The sequence below is a fragment of the Eupeodes corollae genome, chromosome 1, assembly GCF_945859685.1.
Source record: "Eupeodes corollae chromosome 1, idEupCoro1.1, whole genome shotgun sequence".
NCBI classification, from domain to species: domain Eukaryota; kingdom Metazoa; phylum Arthropoda; class Insecta; order Diptera; family Syrphidae; genus Eupeodes; species Eupeodes corollae.
This window is the reverse complement of record NC_079147.1, coordinates 22010524-22031657: the sequence shown is the minus strand read 5'-3', so window position 1 is coordinate 22031657 and position 21134 is coordinate 22010524. Positions and strand designations below refer to the sequence as shown.

Below are 21134 nucleotides of genomic sequence, written 5' to 3'. Positions count from 1 at the left end.
TTCAATACTTCAAGCTTATCTACTATTGTTTTTTTTTATAATTTATTGCTCTTATTTGTTTTTGATCAAAAACTGAAAACTAGATGATTTTATGTTTTCTAGTTCTTGAGAAAATTGAAAATTACCAAAAAAATAACAACAAACAATTGTAGATAATCTTAAAATTTTGAAAAATTACACTATAAACCTTTTTTTTACTTTTTTTTGCACACATTTTGAGTTTAAACAATTTTTTTTTTCAAAAACTATGCAAGTGTTCAGGCAAGAAATGTATTGGCTTGATTTATGTTTGAACCGTGACGCCATCGTATTGCAACCATACTTCCCCTTTATTTATTTCTTTGATTAGAAATTCCTAAAGCAACCGAATGTTTGCGGGCACACCGCCTAAAGGATTTAAAATTCTCCGCCCTTACATACGAGTGTACGTATGTTTTGTAAAGTCAAATTGTTCAATACAATTATTGACTTTTCTTACTGTACATAAACAATAAGATTAGGAGGAATCAAGATCCAAGCACTTGAACTTGTTCTTGTGGAGATTCGTAAATAAAAACACCTTGGTATGATTGGTTGTTACTGACGAATGCCTTTATTGTTGACAATTATGTCTCTTTTATACTTAAACTATTCATTACACATAATACAATTTTTATTACAAAGTATCGATTACATATAATAATAATTTCCTTACAAATCAAAATATATACAAATTATGTCAATCAATAACATTTAAATATGTCAGCATTAAAATAAATAAATGAAAACAATAACACAAAATCGAAGTTGCGCTGGTCATTGCCTCCTGTTGTGTCATCGCTATAGTAGGTCGTCAATGCGATGAACATTCTTCCCCGCGTTGAATGGGTACTCATTCAAGAATTATACCTCTGAGACGTTGTATTGAGTCTTGTGCGGTAAAGGAAGGGGAGTTTCGTTTGACGTCCCTTGCTTCCGAGCTCTAAACAGAAATATGATCCCAAGACAGACTGCTATGATTAAAGCCCAGATAGCTGATTGCGTAATGGTGAATGTTGTTCGTAAATATTTTTTCGTTGAGGTTTGCGAGATTCTGATTTTGCAATGTCGACAGCTGAGTTTGGAGTGTTGTTAGTGAGTCAACGTGAGTGTTGTTGAAAATTGGGATTAGATCTAAAGCTGCGTGAACATCACTAGGCTTCGCTATTGCTGATAAGTTTCCAAAACTTATGAAGGATGAATGTACATTGCTTATGGTCATCTGGGTTCCTTGAATTGTAACCAGATTGTTCCGGATTCTGCAATCGTTCTCGATTGAGAGCAGTCCAGCTCCATAGAGCTCCATTTGAAGGGTTTCGGTTTTGCATACAGCTGTAAGTTGAATATTTTTAAGTGCTCCAAATATCCATTGATTTCTATTGTTCAACTGGGTCCATAGAATGTTGTTGATGGATTTAACAATGTTACATGATGTTGCGGTGTCGTTGATAAAAAGAGAGAATTCACAGTTAAACGCTTGTGAACCGGAGTGATATTTTGCCTTTCGGTTTGAGCAGAAAAACTGCATTTCCTTTCCTTTGTTGCACTCCTTGAATTCTGATGAAGTCATTGGAAAATATTGGTCTCTATGACGGTTTATGGCCAGGATTTCTATGGCTGGATTAATTTTCAGAAGCGTGTTGTTTAGTATCAACGGAACTGGTGTTATTTGGAATAGCTCAAAAGCTTCTTGTTCAACGAGTGGAATGGTGAATACGAAAATTAAGTGTTTTCTTGCGGAACCACCCTTCGTTGTTGATATTTTGTAGAATTGGAGCAAATCTTCTTGCTCGAATGGTAGTTTTTGTGACAGTGGTAAATGATTTTTTATGTTCATGATTTCAGCCTTAAGTTGAGTAGGTGAGAGCAGTAGAGGGTTGATGTTGCCATAGTGTACATCCGTTAGTGTCTTAAGAATCGTGCCTTCGATCCTTTGAAGATTAGATGCCATCATCATTAGTTGCATTGCGAGTGTAGTGAAGATTTGAAATACTCTAAGCTGGTCAGTTGTGTTTCCGATTCTTCCAATAATCTCGTTGGCTTGGTTTTGAAGCATGTTTATGCGATTTCGAACCTCCAGCTGATCATGCTTTATTATGTTGATGGTTGAGTCGATGACAGACGTTTGATTTTTTAACATCGATAATAAAAGCGGCTCATTATTGTTTATATGGTCGATTGTTTTAGACAATTCTTCTGCATAGTCAGAGTCCAGTAGCCCGAATAACGTATGAGCTATGTTTCCCACAACGTATATTGCTGCTCTAGTACTTCGATGTCTTGAGATTAAGTTGGTGTCTCCTTGGAGTGATATCTTCATATTCGTTAGGTAGGTAACCATCGCATTACATGTTGTTCTAAGCTGTAGTTGATTACATACGTGTTGGAGAGCCTTTGTTCCGTTGTTGAATGCCTCGAGCTCAGCTCGGATGGGTGCTAGGTCATAGTATGTGACTAGGTTCCATTCGTTTGCAATCAGGTTGGCGGAGCCAAGATTTTCGAAGTATAGTCCAGGATTGTTTTTGAATCTTGTAATGTTTATCGGTGATGCAATAACCATTGGAAGCAAGAATAATGATAGAATTACCGTTGTGATTAATGAAGTATTGCATGTTTTCCGTCGTTTTGGTGATGTTTCTGCTTGTGTGTCCTCATCTTCCTGTTCCTGGTTGACATCTTCGCTATCGTCAAGGAGTGGAGCTAGACGATGAATAGGTCGTTTTAATATTCCTGACTGTGTTTTTACGTTAACCACTCGAACTATGTCATCCTGTCCTTTAAAGATGTCGACAATTCTTCCCAACGGCCATTTGAGGGTTGGAATGTTATCTTCCTTTATGATGACTAGGTCACCAATTCTTATATTTTGTTGGCTCGTGTTCCACCTGTTTCTTTGTTGGAGTTGATTGAGGTACTCTGTTGACCATCGTTTCCAAAATTCGTGTTTAAGGTAGCAGATGGTACTCCACCGATTTCTTAGAATTTTGGTCTCTGAACTATATCGGGGTCAATTTGTGCGGTAAGAGGTTCTCCTATGTGTAAGTGCGGCAAGATCATTTGGGTTAGTTGACAGTGGAGTTAGTGGTCTTGAATTCAGAATTGCCTCTATTTCGATGACCACAGTTTCTAGTTCCTCATGGGTTAATGAGGCTGTAGACACTGTTCGGAGTAGGAGATGTTTCGCTGATTTGACTGCTGCTTCCCATAATCCGCCGAAGTGGGGGGCTCTTGGTGGAATGAACTTAAAGGTTATTCCCTTATCGCTGCTGGCCTTGATGATGGATTCTCTTGCTTCTGTTGTGTGTAATATATCCTTGAGCTCGGCAAGCTGATTTTTGGCTCCGACGAAATTGGTTGCATTGTCACAATATAGCGTCTGGATTCTTCCTCTTCTACTAATGAATCTTCTCACGGCCCCAATAAAGGCTTCAGTGGTTAAATCTGTTACTATTTCCAAGTGCACTGCCTTAGTTGAGAAGCAGCAAAACACTGCTAAGTAAACCTTGTGTGGTTTCTTACCTCTGATTTTGAAGTGCACCCACAGAGGTCCACAGAAATCTACACCGCTGATAAGGAATGGTCTATTTGGAGTAACTCGGTCGGCAGGAAGATTACCCATTATTTGGGTCATTAGATTTGGTCTGGTTCTTGTACATCTAATGCAGTTATGAACTGTGTGTCGAGCTGTGATCTTCCCCTTAATTGGCCAAAATTGTTGTCTAAGAATGGATAATAAGGTTTGCGGTCCACAGTGATTGTGTGAGTCATGTTTAAATTTGAAAAGCAACTTTGTAATTGATTCGTTGTAGGGGAGTAATATTGGATGTTTTGCATCAAATGATATTGATGCAGCTTCTAGTCGTCCTCCTACTCGAAGAACGTTGTTGTCGTCTAAAAATGGTGCCAGAGTTATAAATGCACTAGATTTGCATAGGCCCTTATTTCTTTTAAGATCTTGAATTTCGCCTTTGAATTCAATGGATTGTATCTGCCTTATAATAGTCATGAGAGATTCGTTAAGCTCCTTGGGTGAAAGCGCCTTCTGTCCCTCCGGATTCACCTTGAGTTTCTTGGCCCTTTTGATGAACGGGAGCATATAGCCAATAGTATTTTGTAGAAACTTGAATGAATTTCGATGTTGTATCTTGTAGATGAATTGACTTGGAGGATCGTCTTGTAGTGCTATAGCAACAATGTTTTTTCTTTTTCGTTCAAGATCTGAATGAGGTTCTTGTTCCCTTGGAGATGTTTGTGGCCACGCTGATTCATTTCCATGTAAAAAGAAAGGTCCATAAAGCCACATGTGACAAGACATGAAGTTTCGTGCAGATATTCCTCGAGAGAGCAAGTCTGCGGGATTTTCCTTTGATGGCACATGACGCCACAGGGCTCCCCATGAGTGTTCTTGTATTTTTGCGATTCGATTTGCTACGAAGGTGTGATATGAAGATGACGTTGAGTTTATCCAGGAAAGAACAATTTGGGAATCTGTCCAAAAAAATACTGCCGCTTCTGGAAGTCGCACATCTTCTCGTACTCTGCGGGTGAGTTCAGCTCCTAATACTGCAGCGCATAGTTCGAGTCGAGGAAGTGTTTGTTGTTTTATTGGGGCTACACGCGATTTTGCACACAGTAGCCTGTTGATAATTGTTCGATCTTGGTATGTTGAACGTAAATATACCGCAGCTCCATAGGCTCGCTCTGAAGCATCCACGAACGTATGAATCTGTATAGACGTAGGGTTTCCCTTGGAAACGTGTCTGGGAATTTTCGCTTGGTCGAGATCTGCTATGTCCTTCCTGAAGCTGAACCATTCTTCTTTGAGGTGTTGTGGAAGCTCGTCATCCCAAGAAAGTTTTGAATGCCAAAGTTTTTGCATGAAAATTTTGGCTTGAACTACAACGGGGCCAAATAGTCCCAATGGATTGAATATTCGTGCGAGCTCTGAACTTACCACACGTTTGGTGATTGATGAAGTATCATTTATTTTAGCCCTCCCGCATAATTCGTCTGATTTAGGTTGCCAAACGAGTCCAAGTGTTTTTATGGTGCAGTGGCTTGCGTCAGTGAAGTCAAGGCAGATTTCCTGATCTTCCAGGCGAATATCATTCAACAATTGGGGATGGTTTGCACACCATTTTCGAAGTTTAAATCCGGCGTTGTCCAGGATTGACCTTAGTTGTTTTTGAGCTTCCTTTGTCTGAGTGATGCTGTTGGATCCGCTGATGCAGTCGTCTACATAGAAATCCTCTAATAGGATTTGGCTTCCTATTGGATGTGTTAGCTTGCTTTGAGAGGCTAAAAACTGCAGGCATTTGGTTGCCAAATAGGGGGCGGCTGAGGTTCCGTAAGAGACGGTTTTGAGCTTGTAGTATTTTATGCCTTCTGATGGCTGCTGCCTCCACACGATGAGTTGATAATTCTGATCCTCTTCATGAACGAGAATTTGTCTGTACATTTTTTCGATGTCTGCTGTAAACACATATTTATGCATTCGAAATCGGAGTAGGATCGAGAAAAGTTCACTTTGAACTGTGGGTCCAGTATGGAGTATGTCATTGAGAGATAGACCCGTAGAGGTTTTAGCCGATGCGTCGAAGACAACACGTAGTTTTGTTGTGCTGCTATCAGGTTTAAGTACACAGTGATGAGGGATGAAGAAGTGAGGTTTTGGGATATCGGTTGGATTGATTTGTTCCATGTGTCCAAATGCTTCATATTCGTCCATAAATTTGATATAATCCCTCCTTAATGTTGGGTTTTTGTTTAGTCGTCTTTCTAATGACATAAAACGGTTGAGTGCTAATTGCTTTGAGTCACCCAAGGCTTCACCATTTTCTCGGAATGGTAGTCGAACTTCAAAGCGGCCGGTATTAGACCTGGTTACTGTTTGAGTGAAATGTGTTTCACAGAATTTCTCGGCTGTCGTCATCGATCTTGGCGAGTCTTCGAAGTCATCCAGTTTCCAGAACCTTTCAATGAGGTCATTAGTAGAATCGTCTTCGCAGAAGATTGCACAAGTGGCATTGTTGTAAGCTACGTTTTCAATTTTTCCTGCCACAACCCAACCAAGGACGGTGTTCTGTAACAATGGCATCTTGTCACCAATTCGTATTTGTTCTGGACGTATGAGTTGATGATACAATTCTGCTCCAAGCAGAACATCAATTTTGTCGGATTGATGAAAGTTTGGGTCTGCGAGATTGATGTTTTCAGGAATGGACCAGGTTGTTGTATCCAGATTCTGCGTAGGTTGAGGTGACACGATGCTTGGAAGGATGAATGCTTCCACTCTGCAGTTGAACTTTCCAATTGACGATTAAAGTTTGATGTTGACTCGTTGTGTGGAGCTTCGTGTTCTTCGTCCGATGCCTTCGATACATAGAGATGATGGTTTGGGTGATAAAGATAGGCGTTTGATAAGCCTCTCTGATACCAGATTGATCTGTGAACCTGAGTCTAAAATCGCTCTGACCACACAGGATTGCCCATTGTTTGCGGTGATGATAACTCTTGCTGTAGCCAACAGCACGTAGTCCTGGTTGTCATAAAGCTTTTGAATCGTAGCTACCGTCATTGGTGCCGAAGCCTCAGTCTTCGTTGTGCTAGGTTTAGCAGTTGTAATCTCTGAAGTCTTCGTTGTGCTAAGTTTAGCAGTTGTAGTCTCTGAAGTAGTTGCGCCAGTAGGTGCGTTGGATGGACGCGGAATTTTTGGTACCAAGTGCAACAGGGTGTTATGCTTGCCTGTGCACTTGGAGCAGCTTCGTGACACACATGTTTTTGCTGTGTGATCGGCCTTGAAACAATTCACGCATAATCGTTGTCTTTGCGTCCATCTTAATCTCTCAGCGGCTGACATCTTCAGGAACTTTTCGCAATAAAAAATTGGGTGGTTCTTATTGCCACATACCTTGCAGTTATCGATGTTGGAGGTTGCAATGTTGGATACCACCTTGGTTCGGTCTTTTCCCCCAACAGCTTCTAGGGCCTCAAAACGGCTCTTCAAGAATTTGAGGAATTCTTCTATTGTTGGAAGTTCTCGAGGGTTTTTGACAGATTGCTCATATAGTAGATGGCTTTGTCGATCTAACTTCTTTGTTAATAGATAAATGAGTAGAGGAGCCCACGAGTCTGTATCGATGCTGAGAGCCTTCAAAGCTGCCAAAGATTCATGAATTGTATCATGAAACTCTCTCATGGTTTTTACTTCGGAGTTTTGCTGCGGCAAACCCAAAATTTTTTGAATAAGGGACAACGTCTGGGCCCTTTTGTTGCTAAATCGGTCTTGAAGAGTCTGCCATGCGATCGTGTAGTTTTCCTCTGTCAGTTCCAAGTGCCTTAGCAGGCGTTTTGCATCACCAGACACATTTGTTTTTAAATACCACATTTTTTGTATTTGCGGTAAATCTTGGTGGTGTATCATCTTGGTGAAGATGTCAGAAAAACGTCTGCCATTTTAGATAATCGCCATCAAACTTCGGGATTGTCATCTTTGGGAGCTGCACTGACAGAAGATCATTCCTTGTATTATTGGTAGGTCCTTTTAGTGACGATCGGTTCTTCAGAATTTTTATTTCAAACTCTGAATAAGAGCTCATGTCGTAACCCTCTGTAAGTGGGTTTTCGCACTTCTCCCAAATTGAATAATGTAGTTCTTCAATTTGGCTCCAGAGTTTATTCATTGCCTCCAGGCATTGAATGGGAACTTCTTCCTTAACTCGACCGTTAATGAGCCGGGATAATGAGTTCATTAGTGCCTTTTGGCGACGCATGAGAGTAAGCACCTCGTGCGATGTTTGTTCTTCTCCCTCAGGTGTTTTTACTTTTCCCTCGGGCGTTGTTTTTTCTTCAGGTGTCTTCTTAGTTTCGCTGGACTCTATCTCAGTTAGCGGCTCCTTACTTGGGCTGGTCTCTACTTTGGCTAGCGAATCCTTGAATATTTTTGAGTTATCTCTTTAATTTCATCGAAATAACTCGAAGCAAAATATTCATCATCGATTTTTATATCCGATAACCGAATTTCTTCGTCTCTGGCTTCAAAATCCTTCCAAATAGCTTCGATTCGGTTTAATCGTGAAGCAAAGTATTCCTTCGTCGTTTTTCGTGTAGGCGAATCCTTGTTGAAGTTCCTGATGATGGTTTGTATGTCTTCTCCGGCCTGACGCTGTTCAGCTGTCCAGGTTTCCATTGTGAACCTTCTTGTCAGATTTTTATGGATTGATGCTTAGTTTCAGCTGTTGATGCTAGTAAAACGTAATGTGTCGCTGACCAAATCTTTAGGTTGACGATTTAAAGTCGGGGTCACCAAATGTTTTGTAAAGTCAAATTGTTCAATACAATTATTGACTTTTCTTACTGTACATAAACAATAAGATTAGGAGGAATCAAGATCCAAGCACTTGAACTTGTTCTTGTGGAATTCGTAAATAAAAACACCTTGGTATGATTGGTTGTTACTGACGAATGCCTTTATTGTTGACAATTATGTCTCTTTTATACTTAAACTATTCATTACACATAATACAATTTTTATTACAAAGTATCGATTACATATAATAATAATTTCCTTACAAATCAAAATATATACAAATTATGTCAATCAATAACATTTAAATATGTCAGCATTAAAATAAATAAATGAAAACAATAACACAAAATCGAAGTTGCGCTGGTCATTGCCTCCTGTTGTGTCATCGCTATAGTAGGTCGTCAATGCGATGAACAACGTACATTATGTACATATGTACATACGTTCGGGAAGCTTTTTCGTTGTGCAGATCTCAAGTACGAGTAGATTTATCGACTTCAAATAAAGTTTGTTATGCAGATACATAATAATAACACAGAAAAATGCAGATAGGACTACCAAAAAAAATTGAGTGCTTGTTTTCTTACAATAGCGACTTGTATTAAACTTTATATTATATTATATTGTGTTGCGATACCAAACAGATACACTATTGATACAAATTTAACTAACCGTTTTTTTTTATAAACAAAAAAAATAATTGTAAAATCGAATATTTTATGAACATAAAATGATATAACATATCTCTAAACTAATTGTATGCAACGAATATTACAGAAGAATTACGTTTTCGGCATCTGGTATAATTTTGATCTTTTAGAAAAATTTAACTAATAAAAAAAAACGAAAACCTACAAAAACAACAACAAATTAAATATAAATGGTTTTTTACTTAAGTATTGAAAGAACAAAGTAAATATCGACTTTAAATTATTTCTCTTACACAAAATATTGTTATGAATATTTTATAAAAGGCTTAAGCAGTGTGGGTCGCCTGTTTTATTTATTATTATTTCGAAGACAGTTGAAACTATTGTCTTCAAATTTAATTTATTTAATACAAAATACTGTTGATAACATTTCTTAAAACTTTTAGAAAAAGTTAACCTTAAGTTTTCTATATACATACATATGTACACTACCGGTCAAAAGTTTGAGACCACCTCTGTAATTTGAGAAATATCGAGTTTTAACCCCTAAACTGAAGTTTTAGGAAAAAAGTTAATACGTGAAAAAAGTGAAGTGCATGTGTAGTTGAAAATGATAGAAAAATATTAACTAGTTTTGTACTAAACATAAATTATTTATTTAAAAAATCAATATAAGTTCTAAATTGAGTTTTCATCAAAAAACCCTCCTTTAAATGCAATAATTTTTTTTACAATTCTGGGCAATCTTCTTCAAAGGTTTTGTATTTTTCTTGTGGAATATTATTCCAGCAATTTTGTAGAGTTTCCCAAAGAGCAGATTCCAATGTTATGTGGTGATTCCGGACATTTCTGTCAAGCTCAATGGGGTTAATATTTGGAGACTGCGGTGGCCATACCATTACTTTTAGGATTTCCTCATCTTTTGTTTCAGGTATCCGCGGCAAAGTTTTGAAGTGTGTTTCGAGTCATTGTCTCGCTGGAATACAAAACCTTCACCGATTAATCGGAGTCCAGATACCAAAACGTGGCCTTCCAATATCGTATAGACTTCTTTATCCATTCTTCCCATCACTCGTGTTAGATCTCCTACTCCAACCACCTCCATGCTTTACAGTTTTGACCAGTCTATTAGCATCTTCTTTTCAGCACTGCGCCTGACGTACACTCTGCGATTTAAGCCAAATATCTCAAACTTGGACTAATCGCTCCATAAGACTCTGTTGAAGTCCTTATCCGTCCAATCCTTATGGGTTTGATCTTGTATTGGGGTCGTAGAAGTGGTTTCCGCACTGCAACGCGCCCAAAAAGTCTAGCATGCGTTAGCCTTCGTTGTATCGTTGATACAGATAATGGTTCTCCCCGGATTTCATTGATCTCGGCACGTATTTTCTGGTGCTGTTTTCTTCCTAGAACGCTTGCTTATGATGATGATATGCAGATCTTCAGTTTTCGTCGTAACTCTAGGTCGTCCCGACCTCGGTTTATCCTTAAAACCGCCGGTACTAGTTTTGTGGCGATTTCTCTTTGCGAATAGCCTTCTTCTATAAGGGTCATAATCGCAGATCGAGTTTTAATAGGTAATTCCTTAACTTTTCCCATAATGCGCACATTGTTTACTGGAGAAAACTACAGTCTCAAATAAATTTAAATTGGATCAAACCGAACATTTTTTTACCCTTTAATATTATATATTCATTCATAAACCCAAGCGCCAAGTACAAATAAAGCAACCCTTTGAAGGTGGTCTTAAACTTTTGACCGGTAGTGTACCTACATATAACTATAACCTATCATAAAAATGTAGTTATACATTTACATGCATACATACGTACATATTTATGTATGTAGGTAAAGGTACAAATTTAAAAACACAAGATAATCAGTTGGATAGGTACAAATTTAAGGGCCTATTATGGATCACAGCTCAACTTAGTTGAGTTGTAATCAAGACAACTCAATTTGAAGACAACTGCAAAAAGTTTCGTTTCAAAATCAGCTGTGTAAAGTAAAATATGTACGTAGAAATTTCAAAATTTTGAATTCAGTGCAAAATTTTATAAAAAAGACAAAATAATAGGAAATGGAGAGTTCTATTGATTTGTTTCTTGGAAATTAGGAAGAAGAAAATCCCCTGAATGTTGCGCTGATTAGAAAAAAAATTCGAGATCACTCCAATCCATTGGAACTTCCAAATAAAAAGTATTATTTATAAACGAATTCTTTGATGAGTGTTGATTTTAATGTCTTTGTTTTGTTTCAAATTTATAAGTTATTTTAGACTCAACAAAGACGCATTTGTTTGTGCTAAATGAAATCAAAGATCATTTGAAACAACCACAGCGTTCCTCCGCAATCCCACCAATTCTCAAACTCTGCACTGCCCTACGTTTCATGGCAGAAGGAAGTTACCAAAAGTGCAGTGGTAATGATTTTAATTTAGGCCTTGCTCAGCCAACAGTTTCGGTAGTGTTAAAAGAAGTGCTAGAAGTAGTAGAACTTATCTTTCCACAATGGATTAAGGCTCGTATGACAAATGATGAGATGAATTTATCAAAAATTCATTTTTACCAGAAAACCAGATTTCCTGGAGTAATAGGATGCATCGATGGAACTCATGTTCGAATCATAGCACCAAAAAAAAATCTTCAACATCTCTATTTAAATAGAAAAGGTTACTACAGTCTGAATGTCATGATTGTAAGTGTATATGCCATCTTTAGTATTTTGAATTGGGCAGGTTTAGCTATTTTTAATCTAAAAAAATTATTTTCTTACAGATGTTTATATTATTATTTGTAAAATTTACATTTTTTTCTCCATTTTCTTAAAAAAATTGGTTTTCAATGAACTGTTGATGCCTACCGTAATTTTTTTGTACACACAAATGCACTACACAACTAGCAAATATCAGTTGCTGAATTTTGACAACAATCACAACTGAGAGACAACTCAACTGGCTTACATAATACCCCGAACACATTTAAAAAGTCAACCATTTTTTATTTGACTACTGGTTGACTTGTGACAGTCAACTAGTTGTGATCGGTAATACCGATTGCCGGATTACAACTCAACTTTGCTCTTAGTTGTCTTACATAATAGGCCCCTTAAAAATTGGACCTACATACCTCCAGGCCCAGATTAAAAAAAATGGGGGCCGGGGCTATTTCAAATTTAAGGCCCCATAAAAAGATATAAAACCCAAGCGAACCAACCAAATAACCCGGGGCGCTAGGAGTCCACGCTCTCAAAGACGATACGCGATGAGTTGACTCATTGAAAATGCAAGAAGATACCCCCCAATTGCTCCAATCCCCCATAAGATTAACAATTTTTGATATCCGGGGCTCAGGGGCTCGTTTTTGCGTCTTTGAAAAATTAAATGTTTTCATTTTGCAATCGCAAATAAAATATCGTGAACCCAAAAGCGTTAAGCCCACATAACCCAATTTGTAATTAATCCAAAAACCATGAACTCAAAACAGTCAGACCATTTCTTTTTGATAATTGAAAACTCTAAAAATTAGAAGTTACAAATTATGTAGTAATTAGGATTTATTAGATTGAATGAGTAAGTATACATTATAAATAAAAAGAGGCTGGGATGCGACCCACACTGATAACTCCCATCCCGTCTGTCGATTTGTCTTGCTTAAAAGTTTGTCTTTATGTACTCGTATCAATTTTTACCAAATTTGCGTACTATTTTTTGTAAATTTTATATTTTATGAAAAAACGGACTGTTGGATTTTTATATAAAAATTACTGAATATCGAAAACAATATTTTCTGTGAAATAAAATAAGTTTTAAGCCAATATTTTTAAGTTTTGAAAAGCTCTTTGAGTCGAAAGTAAATTTTTACGAAGTTTTAGTATTGTTTTTTTTTAGAGTTTTATTTTTTGTAAAAAAAACTGTCAATTCGATTTTTAAAAATTTTACCAAATGTTGAAAACAATACTTCTTATGAGATAAAATTACTTTGAAGCTAATATTTAAAATTTTAAAGAGATATTTGATTCGAAAATCAATTCTTACCAACTTTTATACATTTTTTTTTAGGTTTTTATTTTTTGTAAAAAAACTGTCAATTCGATATTTCTCAACATTTTTCAAAATGTTGAAAACAATATCTCTTATAAGATAAAATAAGCTTGAAGCCTAAATTTCAAGTTTTTGAAAAGATATTTGAATCGATATTCAATTTTTACGAACTTTAAGTAATGTTTTTTTTTAGATTTTTATTTTTTATAAAAAAAACTGTCAATTCGATTTTTCTCAAAATTCAAAAAGTCAAAAACATTATTTTTCGTTGCACAAAATTGTTTTAGAGATGAAATCATATTTCAGTCGTAAAATTTTGGAGGTGACAAATTTTTTTTTCAGTTTTATTGATTTAAAAAAAAAACCGTTATAGTGATTTTTTTCAAAAAATATACTTGTTTGGTATCACGTTACAATATATTATATAAAATTTAATTCAAGTCTCTAGAGTTTTTTGTTCGTAAGATATTTAGGGTTAACCAAAATTTTCACCTTTTTTTCAAACTGCTATGGTAAAAAAAACACCCACGCAATTTGGTTGAGAGCCCTTACTGCATCTTTCTGCCTTATTATCTGTATAACAAAATTTATTTGAAGTCGACATCTCTTCTGGTTCTTGAGCTATGGAGGACGAAAAAAACGTCGCGAACGTACGGACGTACGGACGTACAAACGTACAAACGTACGTACACACGCACGCACAGACATCTTTCTAAAAATCTTTTATTTCGACTCTAGGGACCTTGAAACGTCGAGAAATGTCAAAATTTTCAATTTGACAAATCGGACCCATTACAATAACTTTCTATGGGAAGTTAATAATTATTATTAAACAAAATTTTATTATTAAAAAATCTTGAATCAAATCATTGAACTCAATCTTAATAATTCGGATTAGATTGCTAAACGAGTTAGAGATGATAATCTTTCATCCAATATCGAAGATAAGCACATATTTTGTATTCTTTTAAGGACTGAGAAAGATCTTTCTGTTTCACAGGGCTGCAGTCCCCCCTAGCCCCCTATTAATCCGGAACTGCCTACCTCCCTACATATGAACCTAACTGCCTCAGAATTGAATTTTCCTACCTACATACATATACGTACACCTAACGAACTGGTTCTTTTCAAAACATGAAAAAACTAAAATCTATTGCCTATCATATTGTTACACATAAAATTAGATAATTGGAAATAAATTACATAATATTCATTACTTACGTTCTTATTACATAAGTTACTCCAGAGCAATGAATTATAAACTTACTCCATGTCCACTATGAAAAACCGTGACCGAAATCTGAAAATGTAGAATTGAGTGTATTTGATGTATAATCAACATCCGTTCCATTCTTTGTCCCACACCTCATTCCAGCAACCAAAACTGTTGATTCTGGCTTCGATGTCTCAGGGAATTTTATCTTCTTTTCATCAGAAACATTGCAATTTCTTACCAATCCATCAACTTCCGTCATATATTCTTTTATTCCAAAAATTAAGCTGAAATTTTGAAAGTGTAGGGTCCGCCAAATAATTTTCTTTTGAAAATGCTATAAAAACATGGAGTGTAGCCCCGGCTGTATGGCACGTAGCAAAGGCCGTCCTCCTCTTTAATTTTTGTGAACAATAATTCGTTCAACATGGCCCGACAACTCATTGCTAATTTTTAAGGCATCGAAGAAAAATGGCGCAATTATGCCTGTGGACCAAACAGTGTCTCATTTTGGGTGTATCGGTTATTCAATGAATGCGTGCGGGTTTTCAGTGCCCCAAATGCGACAATTTTCTTGTTTACATACCCCCAAGATCAAAATGAGCTTCATCTGAAAAGGTGATTCTTCTCTAAAAGTCTAAAAGTGTGTTCCCAGCGTTGTTCAAGCATACACACAACCATATTCGTTCAGCGTAAGGATAAAACTAAATATGTACCTGTCAAATCAGACATGAGCTCAGTGTTACCATACACGAAATAAGAACTAGTTAAAAAAACGTTAGAAGGCGGACCCTATATATATTCGCAACCACAAAATCAAAAATACTCCAATTACCAAGATCGGAATCTTTCGTACGTTTCGCTCTGCCAAACCCATTTGTTTACATTGTTGCATTTGTAATTTTGACAATAAGTCCATGAATAGATGTGAAAACAAAAAAAAACTATGCCGTGGGCTAGCGGCACTTTGTGAAGCAAAAACAAAATGGGGAGGTTAATATGTTCTTTTTTCAGGTTTTTCTTTTTACTTTTTTCGATGAAAAAGTCAGTTTTAAGCTTTAATTTTGCAGTCATTTTGTTGATAGCGAACCAATACACATTTTTGTCTTGAAAAAGCATGTTCAAAATCAATTTATTGTATTTAATTCACTAATTTAGAGTAATCACTACGAAATTCTTTAAATTTCATAATTAACCTCGAATTATTGTATCAAAGATGCGTTCGAAGAACCATCAAATTAAGGGTGCGAGCGCAATTTTTTTGTAATGAATTCTAATAAATTTTCGTTAATTAACGGCCCAAATATTTTTAAGTAATCAAAATCTGTATTAATTTAACTAACCCAAGTATATTTATAGTTTGTTTTTAATGTTTTTAATTAATAAATATTAAGTTTAAAAAAAGAGTTATAATCAAAAAATACCTTATCCATAACATTCTTGATTGATGGATGCGTACATGTGTTTGCTATAAAAAAAAACTTTGCATCAAAGGAACACCAATGTTTTAAAAAACTAATCAGAACGATTATAGCGAACCTGTTGAATAAATGCAGAACAAATAAAATGAAAATTTTGACATATATCAAAAAATGAAAAAGTGAAAAAATCGTTCATTTTCTGAACGCAATAAATCCGCTGTCTAAAAAAAGGTGTGCAAATTATTCGTTTTAGATAATACAATTAAGAATTGGTAGCCACAATGAGTGGAATTACTAGCGTAGCCACAATTTTATTTCTATTGTAAGTATTTTCGACAAATAACTGATGCACTAAATTCAATTATAGTATTATTTAAGTTAACAGAGAACTTGCACGTTGCATTTCATTCTCCATTTCCATCATAGTGCAGGGAGAATTTATTGCGCTCCTCACTTTTCTGAACGTGCCTATTTTTCGAACTGTCACTCCTGATTCGAAGTGACATTGTCATTCGGGCGAAACTCACAATAGCTTTTAAAATTTCGGGGGAACAAAAATGTTTCGGGGGAGAAACTCACAATAAGGCTGATTATTGTTTAAAGGGTATTTTTAATAAAAGTGCTGCTAATAATAACAAAATTAATCAGTTACGTATATATTCAAAATGCTTTGCACAAAGCAACTTATTTTTAAAACATGATTACCTCAAATTTGTATTTTAAAATCTAACTACAAACGAAATTCTAACTCTAACATAGGCCCTTATTGCGAGTGTCGTTTTTCTATCGATAAACGATTTTTATCGATAGTCGAACATCAAAAATACATTTTGGTATTGCGAAACTCTATTGTGAATGAAAATTTTCGTCTAGGCTTTCGATCGTTATCGTCTGCATTTTTCTGTTCGACTGCGTACAACGCGTATTGGACAAAAATGTAATGTTTTTTTAATTTCTTGACTTTATTTTCAAAATAATATTGTTTTAATCACAGGGCAAAAGTTGTGAGCAGTAAGAAACAATTAGAAAAGCTGGTTTCATTAATGGAAGCGAATCCGGACATCGCTAAAGGAATTTGCGGAAAAGCCCTAGCAAAAAAAAGGTGGGAAAAGTTTACTGCAGAGCTAAACAGTCTTGGGCCTCCTATGCGCACCTGTGATAAACGGATTAAGGTAGTTTTTGCATAATTTCTAAACCAAACAAATATTAAAACTTTTTGCGATAGGTTTGGGCAGATCTAAAATTAAAAATAAAAAAAAAGGACTGAAAATAAGACCGAGATCCAGGCGACTGGTGGTGCACCAGTTCAGTAACTTGGAGGAAAGTGTAATGGGATTACTTTTTATGGATGTCTCCATTGATCCACCTGGCCTGGAGATTGGACTAGAAATTCCAGACAGCCTAAAGAATAATGAGAATGACATTAATAAGGACAATATGGAAGTCGAAGAAGACCCAGATATGATTAATATTGATTTGTCCGAAAATTTTTCATCGGAGAATTCAACTCGCTTTAGAAGTTCTGAGAAAAAAAGAACAAAAAAAACAAACGAATTTTGATATGCGAAAAATTGGAACTAAAAACAATCTGGAATCGATTTGAAGTGGTCAAAGATTTAAATCCTCTTTTTTTTTTGGTATGATTTTTGGTTCGTAAGTGTTCCTTTTCTGTTGAACTGAAGTATTTTTTTTTTTGTTGAATTAAGTATTTTGTTTTTTGTTGAACTTTATAGTATTTATGTTTCTTTCTGTGTTATTTTTGTTCCTGTTTAAATTCGTGTTCCTAATAAAAAGAGTTTTAATTACAAAAACTTCTGTTTTTTTTATTTAAGTTTCAAACATTGACATTGCAATTTGGTTTCGTATTGAAATATCTTCCTCGTTTCGAAAGTTTTCAATCATGTTTTCCAAGTTTGCCGAATCGTCACCTTCAGGTTCTTCTATGAAGTCTTCCAATAGGTATAGGAGTATTATGGTAAAGACAAATATTATGCAAAGCTGCACACACGTTCGTAATCTGTGTTGCTTTCATTGGAGAATAATACAACTGTCTTGCCCTCAGCAAACATCTGAATCTATTTTTCAGCACACCAATTGTACGTTCTATTATGTTTCTTCCCTGTGCATGTTTTTTGTTAAATGCGCTTTCTAACGAACCTGACTCAGTATTTCGAAATGGGGTCATTAAATATGGCTTCAAAGGATATCCTGCGTCACCTTAAAGATTAATATGTACGTATATCAATTATGTGAAATCACTTATTTATAACAAATGTTACCAAGCAGCCAAGTGTTTGTTTGCCCTCTTTGATATTCTCTTTCTAAAAGTGTCCTCAAACTGGACATGTTAAAAACGTTTGAATAGTGTGTTGACCCAGGATGTTTTGCATTTATGAATCGTATTTTCATTGTATCGTCACAAACCTGAAATGAAATCTTTGAATTGATGTTAGGAAAAAGTAATTTTTCTTTTACGATCATCGCATTTATGCTATAAAATCCTTTGCGGTTGTAGTACGCATGCTGTAACTCCTTTTTTGGAGACGCAATTTTGATATGCGTACCATCAACGCAACCTATTACACCTGGTATATGGCTTCTTTCGAAAAAGTATAATTTGGCACGACTTTTTTCTACTTCAGAGTAATTAAATTTTATCCATTTTGGACAAATTTGATTTTCCATGACATTAAGTACTTCCTTAAGTACAAGGGACACAGTGGACTGTGCAAGGCCGAGACAGTTCTCATTCCCAACGCTAAATTGGTATGATCCATGGGCACAGAATCTTAATGTAGCTGCCAGTTTAACTACGTTCGGTATTGCCGTACATCTTTTGGTTGGCTTGAGTCGATCTTCGATGTCCGCCAACAACTGAACAAATGCTGATTTTGATAATCGGAAGTGTTTCAAAAATCTATAAAAGATTTTAAAAGATAAGCAAAGGAAATGTATTTTAACTCATTCACCAACAAATTATTTGGAAGCTCCAGAGGATTGGAAGAATCCCTTATTAGCCTTCTATTTCTGGCAACCATAATCATGTCCTCGTTGGTTTCATCTTCGGCATCTTCAAAAAAGAACTCTGAGGATATCATTTTATATTTATTTCACTGTTTGTATTATATTTTTGTACACAATAACATTAAATTTGTATTTAAATTCTATTTATTGAATTTTTTTCATAACACAAAAATCAAAACATTTGCCAGTGATGGTCATATGCCAAACTAAAAAATACCAATGTATACGAGAAAAAATCCTTAAAATTTCCCTGCTGACTTAAAAGAACATAAAGGCCCCCCAAACTAACTTGAAGCATTCGTAAAGTTTATGAATTAATTAACATTTGTAACCATACTAATTTTGGGTTGGACTCATAACCTACACATAAAATGACTTAAGATTGCAATAGTAAATGGTAAAATAGTTTAATATTAATATATGAATATTTACCTATTCAGTTTGATCCTTAAGCTAAGAAACTTCCCTACATGTATCATCACTGACACGATACCAGATGTCAAAATATAGGACTTATTTACAATAGGCACATTCGCTATTCACAGTAAGGGATATCTCTGTCGATTGAGATACACAATACCAAAAACAAAATTTATTGATATATGAAAATACTAATTTAAACGAGGAATCTAAACTAGCTAAAGTTGGCAACGGAACTTCACAAGTATGCTTCTCGTAGCATTGTCTGTACAAAGAAATACGGAGGCATCCGCCTATTGTTTCCACCTGACCTTCTAACGTCACCAAAAAAATGCTCTAAGCCAACTACACCTGAAAAAGTTGTCTGTTTTGTCGTTTTACAAAGTATTGTGTTACACTTTTGTCCATTTCCAATCATACTTAGCCAGTTGCAGCTCAAATTACGTTCGAAAATGATTTAAGTAAATAAAAACCAGCACTAATAAAACATTAAATATGTATTTGGTCAATCTTATGTTTTATACATTAACAACATTTATTTGGATTGAAATTAAAAAGGTACAGTCATTCACAAAAGTATTCGGAAATAAACGCAATATCAATAAATCGTGAATTTTCTTCTATGTTGAGGGGTTTTTATTCATTATAACTTTAAAATTAATAACTTTATAATATTTCAACACAAATAGAAATAAAATTATAAAGAAAAAAATTATAACAAAACAAATTTAATTATTGTAAAAAGAAGTTACATAAAACAAATCAAACAATTATTCGGAATTCAGTTTATATGTCGATATAATCTATGTGTTGCGTATGGTTTAATATCTTTTGGCATATCCTTTCAGTCGTATGACTTCCCTTAGTCGATTGGGCATCGATAAAACTAGCTTACGTGTTCTTTCTGAAGAAACTTTGTTCCATTCTTCCACAATGGCTCTTTTTAGAGTATCTTTTGAAGAGATCGGGTGCATACGAATCGACCGTTCAATATCTGCCCAAAGATGTTCGATAGGGTTGAGATCTGGGGATTGTGGTGGTGTTTTCAAGGTATCTGGTGTATTGAAAAGAATCCAAAGCCTTGTATTGTGCGCAGTGTGCTTTGGGTCATTATCTTGTTGAAATCGATAACGGCCCGAAAGACCAAATTTTTCGGCACTTATCCCCAAATTATCTTTTAAAATTTGGATATACCGGTAATGATTCATTTTATCTGTAATAAATTGCATATTACCAGCTCCACTTGCATTCATACACCCCCACAACATCACATTGCCACCCCCATGTTTAACTGATGCACTCGTATTTTTAGGATTCCACTCTGTATTTTTTTTTAGTTTCATCACTAAATATAACAGTTGACCAAAATTCTTCAGTGCAGTTTAAATATTTTTTTGCAAATTCTAAACGTTTTTTACGATTCAATTTGCTTATGAAGGGTTTAACTCGTGGAGTTCTCCCATTATAACCGGCACTTCTTAGCGTTCTTCGAATAGTTTCGGCACTAACATGAACTCCATAGTTTTCAGCGAGATCATTATTGATTTCTGTTGCAGAGGTACGCGGTTTTTCTTTCACTTTTCGTATTATCACTGATTTATTTCTATATGTTAATTTTTCTGGTCTACCACAACGATGTAAATATTGCAAAGAATTTCTTTGTAAAATGCTATGAACGGTTGATATGCTTCTATTTACACAAACAGCAATATCTTTTAATGTTTTACCGTCATCACGCATTTTAAAAATAATTTTTCTCTCTTCCACGGTTGTTTCTTTAGACTTTCTGCCCATTTTTCCAATAACGTCTCGATACAGTTTCTTTAACAATATTCAAGAACCGGATAACACGAATACTGCATTAAAACTAATTCTAGGTATGCGTGATAAACCTAATGTCAAAGTTTTGTGCTACAGTCATTGCGTTTATATCAAAATATAACCGTTATAATACAATTTCCGAATATTTTTGCGAGATGATTTTTGCTACTCTTTCTTCTTAACCTTACCCATCTCTTTGTTTCTAATTTCATTTATC

At 35.4% G+C, this 21134-nt stretch overlaps 2 protein-coding genes across 2 annotated transcripts; both read right to left on the bottom strand.

The window, feature by feature from the left end:
• Positions 1-1668: 1668 nt before the first annotated feature.
• On the bottom strand, positions 1669-6115 carry LOC129952226 (uncharacterized). Its single transcript, XM_056064752.1, has 3 exons — positions 3090-6115; positions 1736-3014; positions 1669-1677 (listed from the first exon to the last, which is right to left on the bottom strand). Exons 1-3 carry the CDS (start codon positions 6113-6115, stop codon positions 1669-1671), a joined length of 4314 nt encoding a protein of 1437 aa, XP_055920727.1.
• A 1339-nt stretch (positions 6116-7454) lies between these two features.
• On the bottom strand, positions 7455-18829 carry LOC129952149 (putative nuclease HARBI1). The gene is made up of 5 exons (XM_056064638.1): positions 18626-18829; positions 18128-18569; positions 17932-18076; positions 17661-17869; positions 7455-7949 (listed from the first exon to the last, which is right to left on the bottom strand). The coding sequence occupies exons 1-5, from the start codon at positions 18748-18750 to the stop codon at positions 7455-7457; spliced, it is 1416 nt and encodes a 471-aa protein (XP_055920613.1). The 5' UTR covers positions 18751-18829.
• Positions 18830-21134: the final 2305 nt, after the last annotated feature.